General features: G+C 38.8%; 1 protein-coding gene across 1 annotated transcript in view; it reads right to left on the bottom strand.

The window, feature by feature from the left end:
- Lrrc1 (leucine rich repeat containing 1) overlaps window positions 1-20806 on the bottom strand; it is a 158707-nt gene that overhangs the window by 23568 nt on the left and 114333 nt on the right. The window contains exons 5-9 of the mRNA XM_004668186.2: window positions 10102-10158; window positions 9829-9892; window positions 9012-9086; window positions 7328-7472; window positions 2058-2176 (exon numbers count right to left, since the gene is read on the bottom strand). Coding sequence (XP_004668243.2) covers window positions 2058-2176; window positions 7328-7472; window positions 9012-9086; window positions 9829-9892; window positions 10102-10158 — 460 coding nt within the window. The remainder of the gene's footprint in view (window positions 1-2057; window positions 2177-7327; window positions 7473-9011; window positions 9087-9828; window positions 9893-10101; window positions 10159-20806) is intronic.

Below are 20806 nucleotides of genomic sequence, written 5' to 3' on the forward strand. Positions count from 1 at the left end.
CCATAGATCTGTTGAAGACAACAGGTGGGCTTAATGTGATTGCACTTGTGATCAGAGTGTGTTCTAGATCAGCACACTCAATAGGTCACAACCCTAAATCCCTTCAAATTTTTCTTAAGGATTATCCAAAGTCAAACGTTCCTTATTCTTTGCTCATGCAATGTACTACTTGTTCACATATTACTGGGTTTTGGCTGTTCAGTACGTTGCCAATGAGTACCTGTGTGCAGAGGAAAGGAAGCCTCAGTAGCGGTAACCTCAGAATGGCACTGACCACAGAAGCAGTGGGTTTACTAATAGCTTATGCTAAGCTTTTCTTCAGTTTCTTTCCCTCAGGCTGCTGCTAGAGGCAGCTAGCCCACTCTTGGGCTGAGCATATCAGGAGTTATCTCTCCTACTTCTCAGCATTGTTTCTAGAAGCAGTTTGCCCACTTCTGGATACTAATGTTCTAGAGGTTAGTCTTGACTAAATTTAGGGCTGTGCCCCTCAATTAGAACACTTACCCAATTTCCACATTTGAGCCAGTTCACAAATTTAGAAATCATTGAATGAAGGGATGGGGGTGGGTTTTCTTGAGGAAAAACCCTTATACAACTCTAAAATGTTTACTATTAAGCTTACTCCTATCTTTCCACATAGGGACCTATGCCCTTTTATTAGGGTAACTGTACAATGGGGAAAAAAGAAATAATCTGACCTTTTGGGATTAACTGGACACTGACTCTGAATTGACCCATTGATGCAAGGAGACCCCCCAAATAGCACTGTGGTCTTCCAGTTAAAGTAGGAGTTATGGAGGTCAGGTGATCAATGGAGTTTTGGCAAATGTCCAATTCAAAGCGGATCCCCCAACACATCCTGTGGTTATTTCTCTAGTCCCAGAGGGCATAATTGGGAGAGATATCTTAGGAGTTGGTAGCCAGGGGAACAGAAAGGACAACATGTGGCTGAAGAAAGAGGAGCAGGTGCAGCGTGGGCATTAGTCCTTTGGGAGAAGATGGGCTCACACAGGGGGTTTTGACACTCCAGTGCAATTCGAGGGTGAAGACTACAGTTCTAATTTCTATGCTTACTATTTGTAAGTCTATCAGCACAAACTAGGACAGGAAGATATGGAAACTTCTAGCAGACCTGCCAGAAGATGGCTATTTGAGTAACCTGAGGAAAGATACTGCTGGGCTCCCCCACCAAATCTAAATTCTCATTTTTTTCTCCAGCTGTCTGTCTCTGCTCTTTTCACCTAAAGTGCAGTGTTTGGCTTACTTAACAGCATAGGATAAAAGGGAAGAGAGAGGGAAATATAAATTATAATGAATAGTGACAAAAGGAAGATGATGAAAAGAGAAAGTAGAGTACCTTTCTTTAGAAAGGAAATTCTTTTCCAAAAAAGCAAACTCAAGAAAAAAGAAAAAAAATTCAGAGGCTATAAGATAACTAAAGTAGAGGTGACAGAAAAACAGGTGAAGTGGAGAGAGGAGAGGAGAAGCTTAGGCACTGACACACCCTCAGCAGGGGTGGCACATAACACTTTTGCCTTAGGTTGGGTGAGGAAGCCTGGCCCAAGTGTGGGGCATGTGTGGCCACATCTATTCCTCATTTCCAGGATGCAGTTAGCATTAGCCTTGATTAAAGCTCATCAAACACCATGCTCTGGTTTCCAATACAGAGCAGCCCTGGCAACGATCCCCCTATGGCTTTCCTGGCAAACCATCATATCTTTTCCTTTTTTCAGATCCTCTCAAGGAGCCCAAGAAACCAGAGTAAACCTTGACTAGCCTTCCCAGTGGCAGCCTTGGTAGAGCAATGAACAAGTCAAGTAGCAGTAGGTTTTCACTGGGACCTCTGAGATGCTAGTTCAGTCCTTATATTGTAAGCCCCACAATAAGGACATACAGTCAGACAGCAGAGTCTAGATGACATGATTTTGCTTATACAGTCTATGTTACATGTTGCTTTAAGATGTAACACAAGGTTACTTCCATTTAACTCACTCAAATTGCAAGTATATAGAATCTACTATTATAAGTTTTCATTATAATGTACTAACAACACTCACCAATAGACCGTTTTCAGTAAGAACTAACTCTGTGAGACTTTCACAATCCCCAATAGCTTCAGGCAACTGTGCAAGTCGGTTCTGATCCACCTTCAAGATAGACAGTTTCTTCAGTTTTCCTACAAAAGTGTTATTTAAACTCATTAGTTAGGATTGTTTTCCTAATCACCACTTAAAAATTCTTATCTACTTCTCTTTTGTTTTAAATAATTACTCATTTTTCTTCAGTCAGCTTTTCAAATGGAAACCACATCACTATCATGTAGACCACTAAATACTGAAAGAGTAATTTGTCCAGAACATTAAATTCAGTAATTAGAAATAAATCATTTAGAAGGTACTCCCTAAAAATGCCATGCCAAATCCATAAAATTTAATGAAGAACCACCAGCTGGCTCTTGATTCACTTTCCAGCTATATATTATTGAGAACTTCTATACTTACAGACAAAAAACCATGGTAATTTCCCTCCTCTCCCTTCCCCTCTCCTCCCCTGCTTTCTCCTTCATAACTCTACTCTCCATCATATCCCCTCCCTCTCTCCATTAGTCTCTCTTTTAATTTGATGTCATCATCTTTTCCTCCTATTATGAGGGTCTTGAATAGGTATTGCTAGGCATGGTGAGTTCTTAGATATTGAGACTAATTTCTGTCTGGACAGTAGTATGTAATTAGTGGTACCCTTTCTTTGGCTCTTACATTCTTTCTGCCACCTCTTCCACAATGGACCCTGAGCCTTGGAGGGTGTAAGATGTTGCAGTGCTGGACACTCCTCCATCCCTTCTTCTCAGCACTATGCTGCCTTTTGGATAAAAGCACTACATTTGATTCACTTTTAAGAGGAGCAGGTGTTTTGTGTACAGAAGGAATGTCATCTTATCCCAAGCCATCCTTACTAAATAAAATAGTTTATTCAATCACCTATGAATGAAAATGACTCAGTGAAGAGCCTCGGAGAAATATTGCTATGCATGCAGAACAAAGCAGAAGCTCTGAGCTCTAAAAAGGCCAAAGGGGGACTCAGTTTACTTCACTCTGAGAAGGAAGATCTGAAAGTAATTTGCAACCCAACACCTCTGAAAGCAATTTGAAGCCAAAAACAATTTCTCATAATTATTATTATTATTATTATTATTTTGGTTTTCTAAGGTAGGGTCTCACTCTAGCTCAGGCTGACCTGGAATTCACTATGTATTCTCAGGGTGGCCTCGAACTGTCGGCGATCCTCCTACCTCTGCCTCCCGAGTGCTAGGATTAAAGGCGTGTACCACCACACCCAGTTTCTCATAATTATTTTTGTTTTATAAGTGTTTCCTTCAAGTAAATCTAGTTACCCACCAGCGTACCAGCCATGAAAAACAATAGGTCAAAGCACAGACGGTGTCCAGGAGGAGGAAAACCTAAAATCATTCAGATGCTTGCTTTCAGCTGAAGTCAGGGGACTGAGCCTACATAGTAGGTGTTTTCATTACCTGCAGACAGTGGGAGTCTCTATAGAGACATGGCAATGAAGGAAATGTGGGAGCCATCAGGATTTGGGTACCTCTACAGGGAAAGGTAGGAGAACTAATCAATTCTTTAGCTACTTGTTTAGCATCATCAAAAACCTTATAGTCCTTGGTGGGTACAATGCAGTTTAAAACAGGAGTGTTACTAACCATATTCCTAGCAAGAAGCTTAAGTCTTTCCTTAAATACTTCTAGCGATAGGATACTCAATGTCTTCACTAAGAAGCCCAAAGTAACTTGTAACAATTATCTTTGTTTTATAAGTGTTTCCTTAAAGTCAAGTGACAGTCACAATCTGTTCATTTTGCCCATTTGCACTAAGGTACAATAAATCTCTGCTGAAGTTTGAATGTAAAATATTCCCTTCTCCCAAACAGGCTCATCTGTTTTAGTAATTGGTCCATATCCAGTGGTGCTGTTTGGAAAGGTTGTGACACCTTTAGGAAGATGGAGCCTTACTAGAAGAAGGGGTCCCTGGGCAGATCTTAAAGTATGGCCTGGCCCCATTTCCATTGATCCTCTGCTTTCTGCCTGCTGGTGTGGTAAGGGGCTCTCCACACCTTCCCCATCAGCATGGACTTATCCTCTGGGAATGTAAGCCAAAAATACCTTCTTCTTTAAATTGCTCCACTTGGGCATATGTTCACAGAAATGAACAATAACTCATATATTCTCCCCCTCATAAACAATCCTTATAAAGGAGGACAGCTCATGCCCCCTACTTCTTCCTATTCCAACACCATCATACAATGCATGTGATTCTCAGCAAACTTTTTTTTTTTTGTTTGTTTTTTTGAGGTAGGGTTTCACTCTAGCACAAGCTAACCTGGAATTCACTATGTACTTTCAGGGTGGCCTCGAATTCAAGGCGATCCTCCTACCTCTACCTCTGCCTCCCAAGTGCTGGGATTAAAGGCATGCGCCACCAAGCCCAGCCTTCAGTGAACATTTTTATGGAGTCAAAATACATATCAAATTTCCAAGTAGCACTATCTAAAACATACCCATATTCTGTCTTTTAATATCTTATTTTTAAATTTATTTTACAGAGAGAGAGAGAGAGAGAGAGAGAGAGAGAGAGGGAGGGAGAGAATGGGAGCGCCAGGGCCTCCAGCTACTGCAAATGAACTCCAGACGCATGTGCCCTCTTGTGCATCTGACTAATGTGAGTCCTGGGGAATCAAATCTGGGTCCCTTGGGTTTACAGGCAAATGCCTTAACTGCTAAACCATCCCTCCAGCCCCAGTATCTGTATTCTTACTGAGTTGCTATTATCAGTTACCATTTTCATCTTGACCAAATGCCAGAGAGGGTGTATTTAATCACACGGCTTCTCTAACTATAGGAAGTATTCTCCAAAGTTTTGAATACAAGTAAAAGACAGCAATCCTATGAAAATTCCTTTTTTTTGCTTTTCGAGGTAGGGTCTCACTCTAGTTCAGGCTGACCTGGAATTCACTATGTAGTCTCAGGGTGATCTTGAACTCACAGTGATCCTCCTACCTCTGGCCTCTGAGTGCTTGGATTAAAGGCGTGTGCCACCACGCCCGGCGGAAATTCCATTATTAAATATAGTTTTTTACAAGTTCTAAGGAACATTACTATGATGAAACTACTTGTCAATACCTGTTTATAACTTCTCTGTGGTTGATTTCTCACACTAGTCTAAATTCCTTCATAGTAAAGGAAATGTCTGGATTACCTCTTTTTTTTCCAAAGTAAAATTCTAGTTTATTATTGGATATTATTTCATACATACAACTAACAGCCCAAAAAATTACATAATTTGTGAAGACAGCATCTTCACAAATTAAAAAAAAAAAAAGCAGGCTAGAGAGATGTCTTAGCAGTTAAGGTGCTTGTCTGCAAAGCCAAAGACCTTGGTTTGATATCCCAGGACCCACACAAGCCAGATGCACAAGGTGGCACATGCATCTGGAGTTCATTTGCAGTGGCGGTAGGCCCTGGTGTGTCCATTCTCCCTCTCTCTGTCTCTCTCAAATGGATGAATGAATAAATAAATAAATAATATATTTAAAAAAGAAAGCTTTAACCTTTACCCTTTTAGCCATCTTATATAAACCAGGTAGGTACACACACACACACACACACACACACACACACACACACACACACACAGTCACTTGGGGCTGGAAGGATGTCTCAGTGGTTAAGGCATTTGTCCGGAAAGCCAAATGACCCAAGTTCAATTTTCCAGTACCAAAGTAAAGCCAGATGCACAGGGATGCATACATCTTGAAGTTTGTTTGCAGTGGCGTTGTGTGTCCATTCTCTTTCTCTCTCTCTCAAATAAAAAGTAGCTATGTTTAAGCCAGGCATGGTAGTATAAATCTTTAATCCCAGCACTCAAAAGGCTGAGGTAGGAGGGTCACTGTGAGTTTGAGGCCAGCCTGAGACTAATTCTAGGTCAGCTTGACCTAGAGCAAGACCCTACATCAAATAAACTAAAAAGAAAAAAAAAAGTTACTAGAATGCTTGGCACAAAATTTTTTGTTTTTATCTTTTTTTTCTCCATTGAGAATGCTTTTTTTTTTTATTGGTTTTTCAAGGTAGGGTCTCACCGTAGCCCAGGATGACCTGGAAATCACTATGTAGTCTTAGGGTGACCTCGAACTCACGATGATACTCCTACCTCTGCTTCCCAAATGCTGGGACTAAAGGCGTGCGCCTCCATGCCCGGCTTGAGAATGCTTTTTAACTTTCATTTATTTGCAAGGAAAGAAGAGAATGAGAAAAGCAAAATTTAAAAATTCTAAGAATATGCTTTATCTGAAAAAGATAAAAATAAAATTATAGTTAAAAAAACCAAAACCACTGTGACCTATTCACCCTCTCCATCTCCAGTTTCAGGATCTAAAAATGCTCACCTTATAGTAGACAGGCAGGCCCAGTCACTTCACCATGGGCAGTGCCACCTGCAGGATCATCATGTCCTTTACCACCCCACCAAAAGCCACAAGAATTTGCAGCAGGAGAGAAAAAAACAACCAAAACTTCCAAGGCCCTGGATTGTTTTCCCCTTAAAAAAATGAATTACTTTTAAAGGAAATAGCACAGAATGGTTAAAAAAGATTGTTTTTAACTCAATCATGTCACTTTTCCTTCAAGAGAACCTTCCCAACATGCTCTTTGCAAGAAGGTCAAGGTTAAGGCTGGAGAGATGGCTCAATGGTTAAGGTGCTTAGCTGCAATACCTAAGGACCCAGGTTCATTTCCTTGGTACTAACTTAAAGCCAGATGCACCACGTGCCAATGTGTATGGAGTTTGTTTGTAATGGCTACAGGCCCTGGCACATGTGCATACATACTCTCTACCTCTCTTACTCTCTGTCAGATAAAGAAATAAAATATATTTTTTTTAAAAAAAGGTGGCCACAGTCCAAGTCACTTTCTTATAAACTGTTTAGGAAGCTGAATTAGAAATATCTTAACAACTGTTAATTTGATTTCTAATCATGCATTTATTTGGGCTAATTTCAAATGAAATTGCTAAGATGAGACATGGGTAAAGTAGGTAAGAACCAACACTTAAAAAAGTAATAATAGGTACTAAAAAACCATGATGGACAGAAGCATTTGTTGAGAAGTTTAAATTATATTAAATACCCTCTGCTTTCCTTCTTTAAAAGCAAGTGGTATGGGGCACAGCACCTGACTGTGGGGACCAGAGAAGTACAGTGAGCTCCAGGGCCTCAACAGGACGCCAAACAGCACATTATATATGGTACTTTTTGTACTTACCAATGCCATTTGGAACTGTTTCCAGTAAGTTCTGGGAAATTACTAAATCTGTTAAAGAAGTCAGGCCACTGATTTCTTCAGGAAGTCTTTCTAACCTGTTTTCAGAGACATCCAAGCATAGCAGGTTCTTGAGGTTCCCAATTTCCTGTACCAATGGCAAAGAGAAACTCAGACTTAAACCTGCCATAGCACAATAGACTTTTCTATAGACCCCTTCCAATGAAAAGAGACACTTTATAAATAAGAGAACCCGAGGGATGCCAAGTCCTCCACTTCAGGAAAGCAAGGAATTATTTTCACTTAACAGATAAAGATTGCTACCACAAGAAAAGAAATGATTGACTGCAAGGCCACACAATTGGGCTAGAAAAGGACACTAAAATCCAACTGCCATGTTTAGAAGCAATCATTAGTAAACACCATACTGCAGGAATTTATCTAGTAAGACAAAAAAAAAAATCTACATTAACTTTTCTTTATAACAGGGAGTGCTTATTAACACAATCATCAAAGCCAGGAATCCAATGCAGAACTGTAACACACCACTATCATTAACATAAACAAATTTTTTAGTAAAACACAACCCATCCAGGATTGGAACATGTACTTCAATAATTCTACTGTCATTACCTCACAGCCCACAGCCCATCACAACTGGCTCACAAAGTCAAGTGTGAAGCATCCAAATTACAATTATTATAAACACATGCACCATGAAATGCACATTCTGACTATAAATAAACAACTGTAAGACACACTAAAGAATAAAACTGAGAGTACAGAATAGGAAAAAAAATGCCTGTGTGCAGGAAAGGACTTTTTTCAGTTAACCTGACAAAAAGTGGGTCTATCTACTGGACTCAACTCAAGATAACTAAATATGCTGGAGTCTAGGGCAAGGCCCCATTTTCATTTGGAATATGGTTCTCACACTTGGAAACAGTAGGAAAAAAAACAAACACCATGACAGTCCAGCTTAAACCACAAGTGATATTTATTTAAAAAAAGAAAGGAAGAAAGAATGAAAGTGCTCTTGATATTCTTTTTTGTAAAGACTGTTATGTATTCATTTATTTGAAAGTGAGAAAGGGAAAGAGCCAGATACAGAGAAAGAGAATGGGCACAGCAGGGACCCCAGCCACTGCAAATAAATTCCAGATGCATGGGTCACCTTGTGCATCTGGCTTACATGGGTCCTGGGGAATCAAACCAGGATCCTTTGGCTTTGTAGGCAAGTGCCTTAATTTCTAAGCCATCTCTCTAGCCCTTAATATTCTTGAAATTATTTTTACATCAACTACTATAGAGCATGATGTGGTCAAAAGCATTTGGCAGACTACAAAGAGTAGCAGAAATTTATACTGTAAGAATCATGGGTCCTCATAATTGATAGTTATGTTATCTATCATAGTAAGTTATATGGGTAGCAAGGAAGAAATAACTACAGATTTCACAAACTAAAAGATGTATTTATTCTTTTTGGAAATGGTGAGTAGAGATTTTCAATTTTCCTATGGCAATGTATAAAGATGAAAACACAACATATTTTTCCAAATATATTTTATATTTAGTAATGTTTTCTTTTTTACTTTTTTTTTTTTTTTTTGATCCCTCTTTAGAAAGCCCAGTGTAGAAGCAGGGAACATTTGGGCTACATTCAGGAGACACTGAAGTTTCCACTTACTTGAGGTAATTCTGAGAGCTGATTCCCGTCTAACCAGAGATCCTTTAGATGTAAAAGAGCTCCAATTGATTCTGGCTAAAACAGAAAGTATAATATTATGGTAACAAAGATCCAGCCCTTAGTCTTCCATTAAAGAAGAAAGAATTCTAAATTATCATATGGTAACTGGGTACCATAACAGATGTTTGTTGTTTCATCTCAAATATCAAGTCTCTATCCTTGAAAGCACCTCAAAATTTCCCCAAGAATGCCAAATATTTCCAGTCATAACCAAAATCTCTAGTCCTGACTCCCCAAACCTAAATCGTAATTCTTGACCTCTGCAAATTGAAGCATATTTTCCAACGTTCGCAAAACATATCTGTAGACATACTGGCTTCATAAGTACTCTCAGAGACCTTAAAATATTTGTGATCAAAACTAGAGAAAGGGGGCTGGGGATATGGCTCAGTGAGTAAAGTGCTTGCCATGAAAGCATGAAGACCTGAGTTAAATCTCTAGCACCCAGGTAAAAATTCTAGGTATGGTGGTACATGCCTGTAACCCAAGTGCTGAGGAGGCAGAGACAGGAGGATTCCCAGGTCTTACTGCCAGCTAGTATAGCCGGATTGGTGAGCTCTAGGTTCATCAAGAGACCTGAGAGAGAAGCTGGTAGAGTGACTGAGGATACCCCAATGTCAATCTCGATTATACACACACACACACACACACACACACACACACACACACACACCCCAAATACCTATGGAAAAATGTATATGGGAAAATAACCCTAAAGACAAAGAAAGAGTCAAATCTCTCTTTAATACATACTTACCAAATTATATATTTCATTGTTTCCTAAATCAAGTTCTTCAAGTCTCCGTAGCTGGGTAAGTGAGCTATTTAAACAAACAATAAAAACCCTTAGAGAAGGTCCAAGACATGCTGACTGTACTCCTGACTTGGACTAAGGTAGAAAATATTTCACCGGAAGGACTTTACTTGGATTTATTTGGACTTGGACTAAGGTAGAAAATATTTCACAGGAAGGACTTTACTTGGATTTATTTTGCACATACATCCCCTCTTATTTTCCATAGAGACTCACTCAGGAAGATATGTAAGAAGGTTCTCTCTCAGTTCCAGTGAAGCCAGGTTATAAAGACTAGAAAGGAAAGAAGAAAACAGTGTAAGGGAAATTCCTAAGACTCTTCCTAATCTTCCACCTCCACCCACATGCACAAGTAACTACATGTAATAAAATGTTTATGTCACTTCCCTGAGTAAAAAAGCAATAAATAATATCACCACCTTATACTCCTACTAAATCAACATCACCTTTACCTTTCAAACTTCAATATAATGACATTACTAAAAGGGTAGTGTATTACTACTGTATGGCACCCTCAAATACCTTATGTATTTGATATGTTGAAGTAACTCTCTAGCCACTTTAAAAAAACAAAAAACTCCCTAGATCAAAACAGAAGCCAAATATGTGCCTCTTGACTTTAGAATGTTAAAAATGTGCTGCTATCAGAAGAACAGCAGTGCCTTCAATCTCTACAATTCAGAGCTGGTCTTTCCAATGTTAGTGAAAGAACATGCCTATTTTAAAGTAGGGTATTTCCTCCAAAGAATTCAAGTTCTCCACTTAAAGTCATAACCCACCAGAGAAATATCTTCCCTTTAAAACATCATGGAAAACAAAATGATGCAACTTTTAACAATCAGTAGCTATTACAATGAATGACATTGCTCTTATGCTTACTAAGCCTCTAGAATGCTGCTCTTTGCAGCAGATTCCGCCTCTCAAGTATAACTGAGCCTATGAGGAGCACTATGGAGTTAGACAGACGTGCTCCTTCAGCAATAATTATCTGTGTCAATCCTTACAGGCAGCAGTGATGCCACATCATCAGAAGACCTCACACACTAAGCTGCATCAGCTCTGCAAAAGGTGCAGATCAGATAAGAGACTCTTCTGTCACCTCACCAACCAGCTTTATACTAAACCCAAATTCATTCTACTAATATACCCTTAGTAACAACCTGATTTTGAAGAATTTTATTTATGAGCATATAAGAGTCAGGCATTATACCAACACTTTAATCTGCCTTAATTATCCACTCTATCTCTTTGCAAAAAAAAAAGAACAAGTGGGCTGGAGAGATGGCTTAAAGGTTAAGCACTTGCCTGTGAAGCCTAAGGACCCTAGTTCAAGGCTCAGTACTCCAGGACCCATGTTAGCCAGATGCACAGTGGCTGGAGGCCCTGTCACGCCCATTCCCATTCTCTCTTTCTCTCTCTCTATCAGCCTCATTCTCTGTCGCTCTCAAATAAAAATAAAATAAAATAAAAAGAACAAGAATCCAGAATGTATGAACTAAAAAGGTGACAATACATACATACATATGTACACACATATATGTGTATGTGTGTACATATATCATCTCTCTATTCATCCCTCCAATCAATCACACACACAAACATATGTTTGTCTAAAACATACCTTAACTATATTACAGAATACATATATACATACATACATACTCTGTGCCTCATTCAATTTTGGGAAGGTGAACAGTAGTTTTCAACATCAGGGCCAGAGCCCTGAAAAAAAGGTCTCAAACACACATGGTTTAAAAAAAAAAAAATCCTTGTTTATAGTAAGAAATCATGGATTTAATATCAGTGTTTTTCAAGTGGTATATAATTAGTTGGAAAATTATAATTCCTAGTTTTACTTTCTCTTGACCATGAGTTCATGTGGAAGAAGTTCTGTGGGGAAAGGAGCAGCATACAAGTACATGCCAAGGACCAATTCCTAGAATGGTAGTAAGTTATATTTGAAAGGAAAATTAAACTTTTATTTTACATGTTCATGCTATTTCAACCAGTTTTATTGGGGAGGTGATACACCCTTGCCTCTATACACACTTGGATTTGTTAAAATTACCAATAGGACTGTCATTTCATCCACTTGACACCTGTCACTATTTTGATAAACTAAGGGCATCTACTAACAAAAGAAAGTCTGCTTCAAAAAACATGTTGGACATGATCAAAAGCATTGAAAGGCAGTGTTACAGAGGCTTTGGTAATGTTCTATGCCACACTTCTGCTGCCTTGGTCTGAGTATGCCCACCTGACACCTTCAAGAATGACAGAAGACACCTGCTACCAAGAGCAGAAGCTGCACACGTGGTCAGTGATGCTTAGTATACGGACAATACTATAGTGGCTGAAGGACTGTGTCAGGAAAAGGAAAGGCCACAGTTCAAACCTAGTCCAGTTTCCATACCTACCTACATCCTGCATTGCTGAGGTATGCTAGTGGCTCGCCACTCTGAAAGTCTCCGTGGCAAACTTCATAACTACTTCTCAAACTCCAGTGTATAGATAAGTCTCATCTCTTTAACAAAAAAAAAGGGACAACTGGAATTTCACTATTTTACATTGTGTTAAAAATATGACCAACATTTTAAGTCTCTTTAAGATCAGTCTTGAGAGTATGAGGCCTTGTTAGTATGCACATCTATAACTCAAGCAAAAATATTGCTAAAATTATCTTCAGACTTGTAACACAGCCCCTACCCCACCATGTTAATGTGGAAATATATCTGGCAAGTATTACCTCTAAGGTTATTGGTTTGGAGAGTAGGGAAATATGAATAGACAGGTGCTACATTATATAACAAAAAATGTAATATTTGTCTTGTTTTTGTTTTTTTGAGAAAGGGTCTCACTGTATTCCCCAGAATGGTTTCAAACCCCTGGGCTTGAGCCAGCCTCCTGCATCAGTTTCCTAAGAATCTAAGGTAACAAGTATGTACCACCATTCAGAGACCCTTCCCCCCCCAAAAAAAGCTATAACCTTATAAAACTAAATTTAGACTTCTGGTCAAGATGGTCAAATATGAGTCATAGGAAAGAAGCTGGGAGAAAGGGGATAATATTTCAGGTTGTGAGCATAAGCTGGGATCTTCTGCCTAACTTCCACACTTAGCGGGTAAGGGCAGGGCAATCATGACATGCATCTGGGCTGTGGAGCAGGAAAATGCTAGAACCCCACACATGACGTGTTAGGCAGGTCCACAAGTAGGGTTCTGCCTGTCATCTTTGAGCCCAGACAATCCCCATAAATTCATGAGCCAGGCATACCCCATAATCACTGATTGAGGCCCAGCCCCAATAGTAGAAGTGCTCTCTCCTCCACCCCCACCCTCCCTCCAGCTGCCACCAGCAGCTACAACCAAGTCTACCAGCAAGGACCAAGAAGCACGTGGCAGAGGGAAGAAAGTACCTCGCTAACCTCACTGTGTTAGTCAGGCCTGGCAGGGCCCACCCAGAACTGCTGGGAGAATGTACACACAAGGAAGACCCAACTCAGGCTCAAGAGCACCCAGCCAAAGCCTGTGAATATACGACCACTCCACTCTGACCTTGATCAAATTCGAACAATTCAATCAGTGCATATTCCACAAAAGATAATAATTACTACATTTTTAGCAAAACAAGACAACTACCTAGATCCGAGAAAGCCACAGTGTAAAACAAGTAACACAGGACACCAAGCCAAAAGAACCCCACCTAGGGTATAAAAATGGAAGACTCCATTGCAAATCCAGAGGAAACTCCCACCACAGAACCTCCAAATGAAACTAAGACAAGCATATTAAACAGGCTAAATGAAACCATGAACAAAGGGTTGGAAGAATTAGGAGAGAATTTGTATAAACTCACAAAAGAATTTAAAGCATGGCTGACTGAAGAAAATCAACAAAAAGAATTTAAAAATGATCTCAAAGAATGAATGAAGGAAATAGAAGCAAATAAAATATTAATACATGTCTCAAAAAAGTTGAAGAAAATAAAATAACTTGGTAACTCGATAGAGGGCAAAAGGGAAAAAATGATCTCAAGGGGCAGTGGAATAAACTCAATGAGGATATAATCAAAAGCAGGAATGAACTCTAACAAACAAGCAAGCAAGGCTAATCAAGAATTGAAATTGGAGCCGGGCATGGTGGTGCACATCTTAAATCCTAATACTCGGGAGGCAGAGGTAGGAGGATCACTGTGAGTTTGAGGCCACCCTGAGGATAAAGAGTGAATGTTAGCCTGGACTAAAGTGAGACCCTACCTCGAAAAACCAAACAAAAAAAAGAAAAGAAATTGGAATTCTACAAACGGATACAATTTTTTTTAAGTAATAGACAACAACAATGAAATAAATCTTAAAAAGGCTTCCAAGAAAGCCTCATGAACAGAGGTAGACTTCATGGAGGACAGACTATCAGAACTTAAGGACAAGGCAGAAGAAATAGTCTAGCAGTGCAAAAGCAATACTAAGTTAAAAAAAAAAAAGTATGAACAGAATAGGCAGGAAATGTGGGACACCTTAAAAAGAGTAAATATTTGGATCCCAGTCATACAAGAAAGGGAAGAAATACAGGCCAAAGGCATAGAAAACATCTTCAGCAAAATTATTGAAAAAAAATTCTATATCATAAAAGAAAGCCTCAAAGTATAAGAGGCAGTCAGAATACCAAACAGGCAAGAACAGAGGAGAAATTCCCCTTGTTATATTATAGATAAAACTCTCAACACAGAAAATAAGAGCACTACTAAAAAGTGCAAAGGTTAAACCATCAGAATTTCTGGATTTTTCAATGGAAAATATAAAAGTCAGAAGGGCTTGGAATGGAGAATTTCAAATTCTAAAAGACCTTGGCTACCAACCAAAAAATACTATGCCCAGCAAATTATCCCTCATAATAAAAGGCAAAAGAAAAATTTTACATGATAAAAGCCAGCAATATGATTATGTAAGCACTAAAATAATCATATAGAAAATATTACACAGAATATCCCACAATGGGGAGACCAACAATCATAGTCAAGAGACTATGGGAGGGAAAAATTAAAAATAATCATTAGGTAGAACATCTAAGCCAAAAATTAACCTAGAAATAAGGGAGCTAAACAACACCAAAGATCAAGTGGAATTAATAGACATGTACAGAATATTCCACTCTAATTCCACAGAATACACATTCTTCTTATAAGTTCATGGAACCCTTTCTAAAATAGACCATATATTGAGGCATAAACTATGCCTCAACAAATTCAGGAAAAATAACATAACTCCATGCTTTGTATCAGACCACAATGCAATAAAGTGAGATTAACAACAGTGTAAACAACAGAAAACACTCCCCAGAGGCTGAACAACTCACTATTGAATAATACATGGGTAGTTGACAAAAATCAAAAAGGAATTTAAAAAATTTATAGAGTTGAATGGTAATGAAAACACAAATTACAAAAAGCTTACAGGACACAATGAAGGCAGTCATAAGAAGGAAGTTATAGTACTATTTATATTGCAAAAACATAGAGATCTCTAATTAATAAGTTAATTGTCCAGCTGAAGGCATTGGAAAAACAGGAACAATTCAAACCCAATAGTGCAAGATACAAAGAAATAATCAAGACCAGCACAGAAATCAATGAGCTGGAAATTAAGAAAACAATTTTAAAAACTGATAAAAGAAAGTTCTGGTTTTTAAAAAAATAAAGAAGATTGATAAACCCCTGGGAAACTTGATCAAAAGAAAAAAAGAGAAGGGTCAAATCAGTAAGAGCAGAAAAGAAAAAGATGTCACAATAGATACTAGTGAAATTGGGTGGATCATCAGGAAACATTTGAAAGACCTAACCAAGGAAGCAAAAGACCTCTACAAAACATTAAAAACATCAATGAAAGAACTGGAGGAAGACATGAAAAGATGCAATCACCTCCCCTGTTCATGGATTGGAAGAATCCACATTGTTTAAAATGGTCACTATACAATCAAAATCCCAGTAACACTCCTCACAGAGTTAGATTATCCCAAAGTTCACAGAGAAGTACAAAAGGCCTCAGATAGCTAAATACATACTCAGCAAAATGAACACCTCTGTTGGTACCACCATACCTTATTTCAAATCATACTATAGGCCATACTAACAAAAACATCATGGTACTGGAATAAAAACAGTTGCATAAGTCAAAGGAACAGAACAGAAAATCCAGGTGTAAGTTCAAATCACTATAGCTACCCCTTTGGCAAAGGGGTCAAAAACACTCACTGGAGAAATGACAGAATCTTTAGCAAATGGTGTTAGAGAAACTAGATAGCAAAATGTACAAAAGTAAACTTGGACACCTTGCACAAAAACTCAACTCCAAGTGAGTCAGGTACAGAACTCTAAAACAACTAGAAGAAAGAATAGAAATAGGCCACAATATAGGTGTAGGGGAAAGATTTTCGGAATAAGATTTTAGTATCCCAAGGAATTAGGCAAACACACAACAACTGGGACCTCATGAAACTAAAAAGGTATTGCACTGATAAGGAAACCATCAACACAATCAATTGACAACCTACTGAATGGAAGAATGCCTTCAATAGCTATACCTCCAACAAAGGTTTAATATCTAGAATCTACCAAAAAAAAAAAACTAAATCAAAAATCTAAACAATAAAAACAATCAAGCATCCCACTCAAAAAAGGGGGCAGGGAATGGAACAGACAGTTCTTAAAGGAAGAAATACAAATGACAAACACCTAAAAGATGTTCAGTATCTCGACTCATCTGAGAAATGCAAATTAAAATAACTATGAGATTCCACCTCACTTCAGTCAGGACGGCAATCACCAAAAAAATCAAATGAAGGCTAGAGAGATGGCTAAGCAGTTAAGGCACTTGCCTGGGAAGCCTTAGAGCTCAGGTTTGATTCCCCAGTACCCACATAAGCCAGATAGATACACAAGGTGGCACAATCATCTGGAGTTTGTTTGCAGGGGCTGGAGGCCCTGGCACACGTGCACTCACTCTTTCTCTCTTTCTATTTCTCCTTCTCCAATAAAAAATAAGTAAATATAATATTTAAAAAATCAAATGACAGTAGTGATGAAAGGGGTGTGGGGAAAGAATAATCATGTACTACTGGGTGGAATCCAAACTTACAAATTATGGAGATCAGTATGGGAACTCTTCAAAACACTGAAAATAGAACTACCATAGATGCAGCTGTACCACTTTTGGGCACATGCCCTAAAGACTCTATTTATTACACGGCCATGTGCTTAACCATATTCACCACTGTTCTATTCACAATATCTAAGAACTGGAATCAGCCTGGATGCCTATCAACAATGGCTAATGAAGGTGTGCTATATAGACACATTGAAATTCTGCTCAGCGGTAAGGAAAAACAATGAAATTTTCAGGAAAATGGATGGACTTGGAGAAAAAACTCATGGGAGGTCACACTGGCTCAGAAAAACAAACCCCACATGTTTGCTCATATGCATAACCCAGATCAAAGTACAGGACAGGAAAAGAAGAAGAGAAGCAAAGGGAAAAGAAAAGAAAGAAAAGAGAAAATTATAGAGAAGAAAGTAAGCAAGCAAGCAGGAGGTAGAAAGATCTTTGGAGGGTAGGAAGAAAGAAGGGAGAGGGGGTTATTACACAAAACTAAAGTCAACATGCATCAATTCCATAGACACCTTTCTCATGGATAGCATTCTTTAAGGTATTACCCTCAATAAAGGGGGAGGGAGGATATGAACAGAAGAGCCCCATAGAAGGTTGAGAAAGCTTAGCCCTAAAAGAAGGAGTTTGGCTGGTAATTCCCAGGGCCAGAATTACATTGGCTCCACAGTGAGCTACTGATCAGGGAGACACATGTGGTCCTCAATTGCCAAAGAACTTTGGTTACCTGTTGAAGCACTTGGTTACCCTATTGCTAAAGACACCACACACAGCCTGTAGTCACAGGATATCAAGAGACCATGCTGGGTCTGAGAGGAAAACCAGTCTCTTCCTGGCTAGCTCTCATAGGGCTGAAAAGTGCTATGGGAGCTGCCGGGGGATAATGGTTGCCAATCTTGAGTGAATAAGCAGGGGATCCTGCCAGGTAGGAAATCAACCTACCCTGTAAGAAGTACACACTTGTGCAACAGTGGCTCACAGCCATTGGACATAAGACCCACTTAGGGGGGGAGAACTCATATCTAGTTCTGGAAACCAAGTCAGATTTCCTAGAACAGGAAACCAATGGACTTCAGAGATAACCTCCACTGCTTTTTGGCTAAGAGTGAGCATACACATTAACAAGTTTTTCTAATAACTATGATTCTTCCCTTTAATCCGAACAGCTCTCACTTTTGGCTGGAGAATTTGTTTTATCTTATAGTTGGTGGAGATACATGGGGCAGGAGGAACAGGATACATCAATTCATCAAGAACAGATAACCAACTGCCTACAATAAGACGATTCACCTTCAGCACATCTGCCCAGGCCTAGAAGTCATTGCAGAGGAAGCAATGACATGAGTCCTGCTCTCAGAGCCTGAAAACCTGCTACCAGGGAATGACTGAGGCCTTTAGGACCCCTCAATGAATACTAAATACCACCACTAGGGAGGATCCTCAGTAGAACGGGGATGAGGGAGAGGTGATATAAGAGTACAATCTTTTCATAAAAAATATATTTAAGAAAACTAAATTTAATACATATAATGGCCCTCTTAAAGTAATAGTTTCCAATTGTTATCAAACATTTAAAGACATAATTCACAAATTACTATATTTTCCTTTAAAAGTTACTATTATGGCTTTGAAATATTTATTTATGTTGCATGTGTGTGCATGTGCATGCATGTCAGGGCCTCTTGCCACTGCAAACAAACTCCAGATGCATGCACCACTTTGGGGACTGTGGGGCTGAAACAGGTCAATAGACTTTACCAGCAGTACCTTTAACCACTCACTCTGCCATCTCTCCAGCCCCAATTACGTTGTTTATTTGTCTTTGGTTTTTTGAAGCGGTGTCTCACTCTAGCCCAGGCTGACTTGGAATTTACCATGTAGTCCCAGATGGCCTCAAACTCTTAGTGATACCCCTACCTATGCCTCCCAAGTGCTGGGATTAAAGGCGCATGGATCCAATTATGTTTTTAAATGAATTATGTTTTTTAAAAGCACATTTAATCATAAAGTCTACCAATAACATGGCATGTAGAAAATCTTTGCCCTCTACGTAAGAATTTCATATTCATTACAAGTCACACCTTCTTCTTACCCTGCCTTCAGCAGCCACTAACATATTTTTAATATATATCTGACTGTTCTAAACATTTTTAAGTAAATGGAGTCAGATGACGTGTGACATTTTGAATGTGGTTTCCTTCATTTAGCCTGTTTACAACATTCATTTATGTTGTAGTGTATAGCAACACTTCATATTATGTACAAATAATATTCCATTGAATGAATGTACGTTTTGTTTATCCATTCAACCACTAATGAAAATTTCCTCTTGCCTACTATGAATAATGATACCGTGAATATTCACAAACATATATTTATATGTTTTAATTCTTTTGAGTATAACATCTGTGGTGGTTTGATTCAGGTGTCCCCCATAAACTTAGGTGTTCTGAATGCTAGGTTCCCAGCTGATGGAGATTTGGGAATTAATGCCTCCTGGAAGGGGTGTATTGTTGGGGGCGGGCTTATGGGCTTTATAGCCAGTTTCCCCCTGCCAGTGTTTGGCACACCCTCCTGTTGCTGTGGTCCATCTTCTGTTGGCCAGGGGGTGATGTCCACCCTCTGCTCATGCCATCGTTTTCCCCTGCCATCGTGGAGCTTCCCCTCGAGCCTGTAAGCCAAATAAACCTCTTTTTCCCAGAAGCTACTCTTGGTTGGGTGATTTCTACCAGCAATGCGAACTGGACTGCAACAACATCTAAGTATGAATATAATTGCTGTGTCACATGGAAACAAAGTTCAACTTTTTGAGAGTGGCCTGTCCAATCTGGTGCAATGGTGCTGCCCCATTTTATATTTCTACAGACAACATGTAAGGTTCCAACCTCTCCAAATCTTCAATAGCACTTGTCATCAGCCTGGTTAGCACAAGGTGGTGTGGGTTTGGTTTGTATTTCCTTGATGTATAATGATAATGAGCATATTTTCAGATGCTTAATAGCCATGTACACATCTTATCTTGAAAAATGTCTATTTGAATCCTTTGCTTATCTTTCATTGGTTTTAACTTTTTTTTTCTTTTGATTTTTGGGGTAGGTTTTTGCTGTAGCCCAAGCTAAACTTGAATTCACTATGTAGTCTCAGAGTGGTCTCGAACTTGCCCCAATCCTCCTATTTCTGCCTCCCAAGTGTTGGGACTAAAGATGCGCACTACCATGCCTGGCTTGGTTTAAAATTTCTAGTGGAGTTGAAAAGTTCTTTACATAGTCTAGGTATAAGACCCTATTCAGATATATGACTTGCAAATGTTTCCTCACATTCTGTGAGTTATCTTTACATTGTCCTTTTGTACACACAGGTTTTTATTATGATATAGTCCAACTTATCCATTTAAAAAAAATTATGAACTTTTGGTAACATAACTAAAAAAATGCATTGCCCAAATTCAATTTTGCAAAGATCATCTTATATACATCTTTATGGCTTTAGTTCTTAGCTTGCATTGCTGATTCATTTCAACTTTTGTATATTAGATGAGGTGATGATATGATGTCATTCTTTTTGCCCATGGATCTGAAGTTGTTCTAACACAGCATGATGAAAACAATATTCTTTGCCCACTGGATTATATGAGTACATTTGTCAAAATCAATTAATAATAAATGTCCAAGTTGATTTCCTGACAACCAATTTTATTTTACTGGTCTATAAGTCTACCTATATACCAGTACTCTTTATTACTGCAGTTTTGTAAAGTTCTTAAGT

This window comes from Jaculus jaculus, chromosome 8 (assembly GCF_020740685.1).
Source record: "Jaculus jaculus isolate mJacJac1 chromosome 8, mJacJac1.mat.Y.cur, whole genome shotgun sequence".
In the NCBI taxonomy this organism is placed as follows: Eukaryota; Metazoa; Chordata; class Mammalia; order Rodentia; family Dipodidae; genus Jaculus; species Jaculus jaculus.